Source organism: Chanos chanos, chromosome 8 (genome assembly GCF_902362185.1).
Source record: "Chanos chanos chromosome 8, fChaCha1.1, whole genome shotgun sequence".
NCBI lineage: Eukaryota > Metazoa > Chordata > Actinopteri > Gonorynchiformes > Chanidae > Chanos > Chanos chanos.
The window spans coordinates 4,926,452-4,928,951 of NC_044502.1; the positions used below are offsets into that span (position 1 = coordinate 4,926,452).

General features: G+C 45.9%; 1 protein-coding gene across 1 annotated transcript in view; it reads right to left on the reverse strand.

Annotated features, from left to right (window-relative positions):
* nbeal1 (neurobeachin-like 1) overlaps positions 1-2,500 on the reverse strand; it is a 52,586-nt gene that overhangs the window by 28,605 nt on the left and 21,481 nt on the right. Inside the window, exons 10-12 of the mRNA XM_030781195.1 lie at positions 951-1,034; positions 735-833; positions 1-116 (exon numbers count right to left, since the gene is read on the reverse strand). The exon at positions 1-116 is cut by the window's left edge and continues 459 nt beyond it. Coding sequence (XP_030637055.1) covers positions 1-116; positions 735-833; positions 951-1,034 — 299 coding nt within the window. The remainder of the gene's footprint in view (positions 117-734; positions 834-950; positions 1,035-2,500) is intronic.

A 2,500-nucleotide genomic window follows, 5' to 3' on the forward strand; every position in this document is an offset into this window, starting at 1 on the left:
GCGAAGACCTGCAGCTCGGCCGAGTCCAGCTCGGGAAGCCACTGGACCATGAGCAGGAGAGGCTCCACGTTACTAATGCCCAGAATCCCCACGGAGGAGTGCTCACCTTCAACAGCCTGCAGACAGAGAGAGAGAGACAGAGAGAGAGAGAGAGAGAGAGAGAGAGAGAGAGAGAGAAGGAGGGAGAGAGAGAGAGAGGGAGAGAGAGACAGAGAGAGAGAGAGAGAGAGAGAGAGAGAGAGGGAGAGGGAGAGAGAGACAGAGAGAGAGAGAAAGAGAAGGTAGTGTGCACGTATGTGACAGGACGGAAGAAGATAGAATGAGATGAGAAAGAGAGAGTGAGATGAGAGGAGAAGAAAACAGAGAGAGAGAGAGAGAGAGAGAGATGCAGAGCAGGGAGAAGGAAAGGAGGGAAAGTGTGGGCGTATGTGTGACAGCGAGCGAGAAGAAAAGAGAGAGAGAGAGGAAGAGAAAGAGAGCGGAGAGGAAGATAGAAAGCGAGTGAAAGTTGAAAGACAGATGAACAACGGGAAGCAAAGGGTCAGTCGACGAAGGAGACAGATTGACAGCAAAAGACAAGAACACCAAAAGAGGAAGAGAAAGTGTTACCACAGTGTAACCGCAATTTACCATTACAGACTGAGAAAGAGACAGAAGAGCTCCAAATGATGAAACAAGGACTAAGTTTAAAAAAAAAAAAAAAAATTTAAATGCATATTGACAGGTGATCTTACCATGTTCATCAGTTCTTGCAGCAAGTGTCTGGAGGGTTGGCCCAAAGAGACGAGCACCTCATACAGATGTGTGTAGCCAATCCGCTCTTTAAACACCTCCTGTGGGGGAGGGACTTATCAAACATTCTCCACTACGCTCAGAGACGATCTTTGGGGTTAACATAATTTACATACGCGTCTTGTCAGTGGGTTTGAGGGTGTGGTGATAAAACTGACCTTAGCAGCTGGTGATTTGTGCATAACTGTCGTCAAGGCCTTGATGGTTGCCACGGCGAGGGAGTCGAGCCTACCCTGAAACACCTAATTGGACAAAAGAACTGTCATTCATTTGAAACAGCCAATACCCTTTCTTTGCTGCTGTTCTGTGAGCGTTCCAGCACAGCGTTTTACTCCTGCCTTGCTGCGCATGCGCTCCACTGGCATGCAAGTCGTGAATGAAATTATATAATCTTCATCTTTTTTTAGTATTGCTTCGTTGTCATGGTTACAGTGTCAATCAGGCTGGAGTAAAAGTCTGCTTTGTGTTGCGTGTTTTCGTGTGTGGGACGAGCACGTGTCCGACAGAGTCGAAAACGGCACGGTCTGATATCGAAAAGTTTGTCCGCTTTATTTCAGAAGCGCGTAGGCTCTCTCTACTTTCTGCTCCAGGTTGCGCTAACACATCTGTATAAAGTCCAGTCTAGAGTGAACTGCTGCGTACATCAGCATCTGTGAAATGCTACTGACGTAAATACGAAACCAGGAGCCAAAATGGCTCCCGACCTGGAACAGGAAGCATCGAGAGTGATCCGAAAATACATTCACTTCCCTTTTCCCTTTACACACCGCAAGGTCATTTTAAAAATCACACACACACACACACACACACGCTCTGTCACTGCGTATACTCTGCACCCAGACGTGAGCCGAGAACATCTCTGTCCAGCCAAGCCCTTGTTCCCTTTTCTGCATGAGCACTTTGGTAGCCGGTGTCATGTGACCTATCGTCAGCACAGCCATCCTATTGGCCGGTCTAAAACACAAGGCATTTGGAGTAGGACTGGCTGGAAAGGGACAGTAACAGGACATAAACCGAGACAAAATAAAATAAAACAGCAAATCATTTCAAAAACGAAGTCAGAAAGAGGCTTGTTTTTCCCGACAGCAGGGACATACAAGGGAAAAGAGCGGCAATCTCCATGGCAACACAAGGCAGGCAACATTCCGAGCATTCTGAGCAACCCCCATACCATAACACCAGAGAACATGAGACGAAGAAAAAGAAGAAGAAGAAGAAGGAATACAGATATTCATATACATAAATAAATATTTAAACAAAAAAAACAAAAACTGAACTGAAAAAAAAGGGAACCGAAATAAATCACCGATAGCTTAAATGAAGGAACGGACAGAGGAAGAGACCACTCCATGGCAAGACAGCTCTTTTAAGGCTGACCTCTGACCTCAAATCACTGCTACAGTAGCAGAGCGAAATGATTGACAGTTGAGAACACGTCACTAGCAACATGTGTCACGCTGTGCGTTTCTAATCTGCTCTTACTATACACGCGTGTGACTTCAACCAAATGTGTGAGAGTGTGTGTGTGTGTGTGTGTGTGTGGTGTGTTTGTTGAAGGGAACATACTACACAGGAAGAACAGGGCAATTTGTCAGCATTTGCTATGTTACGTGACAAATAAATGTGCGACAACAGGATCCTCACAGGTTTAACTATAAGCCGCTGTTACCGCACGACAATGATCCAAGCTTCGCGTTAAAAAAATTAG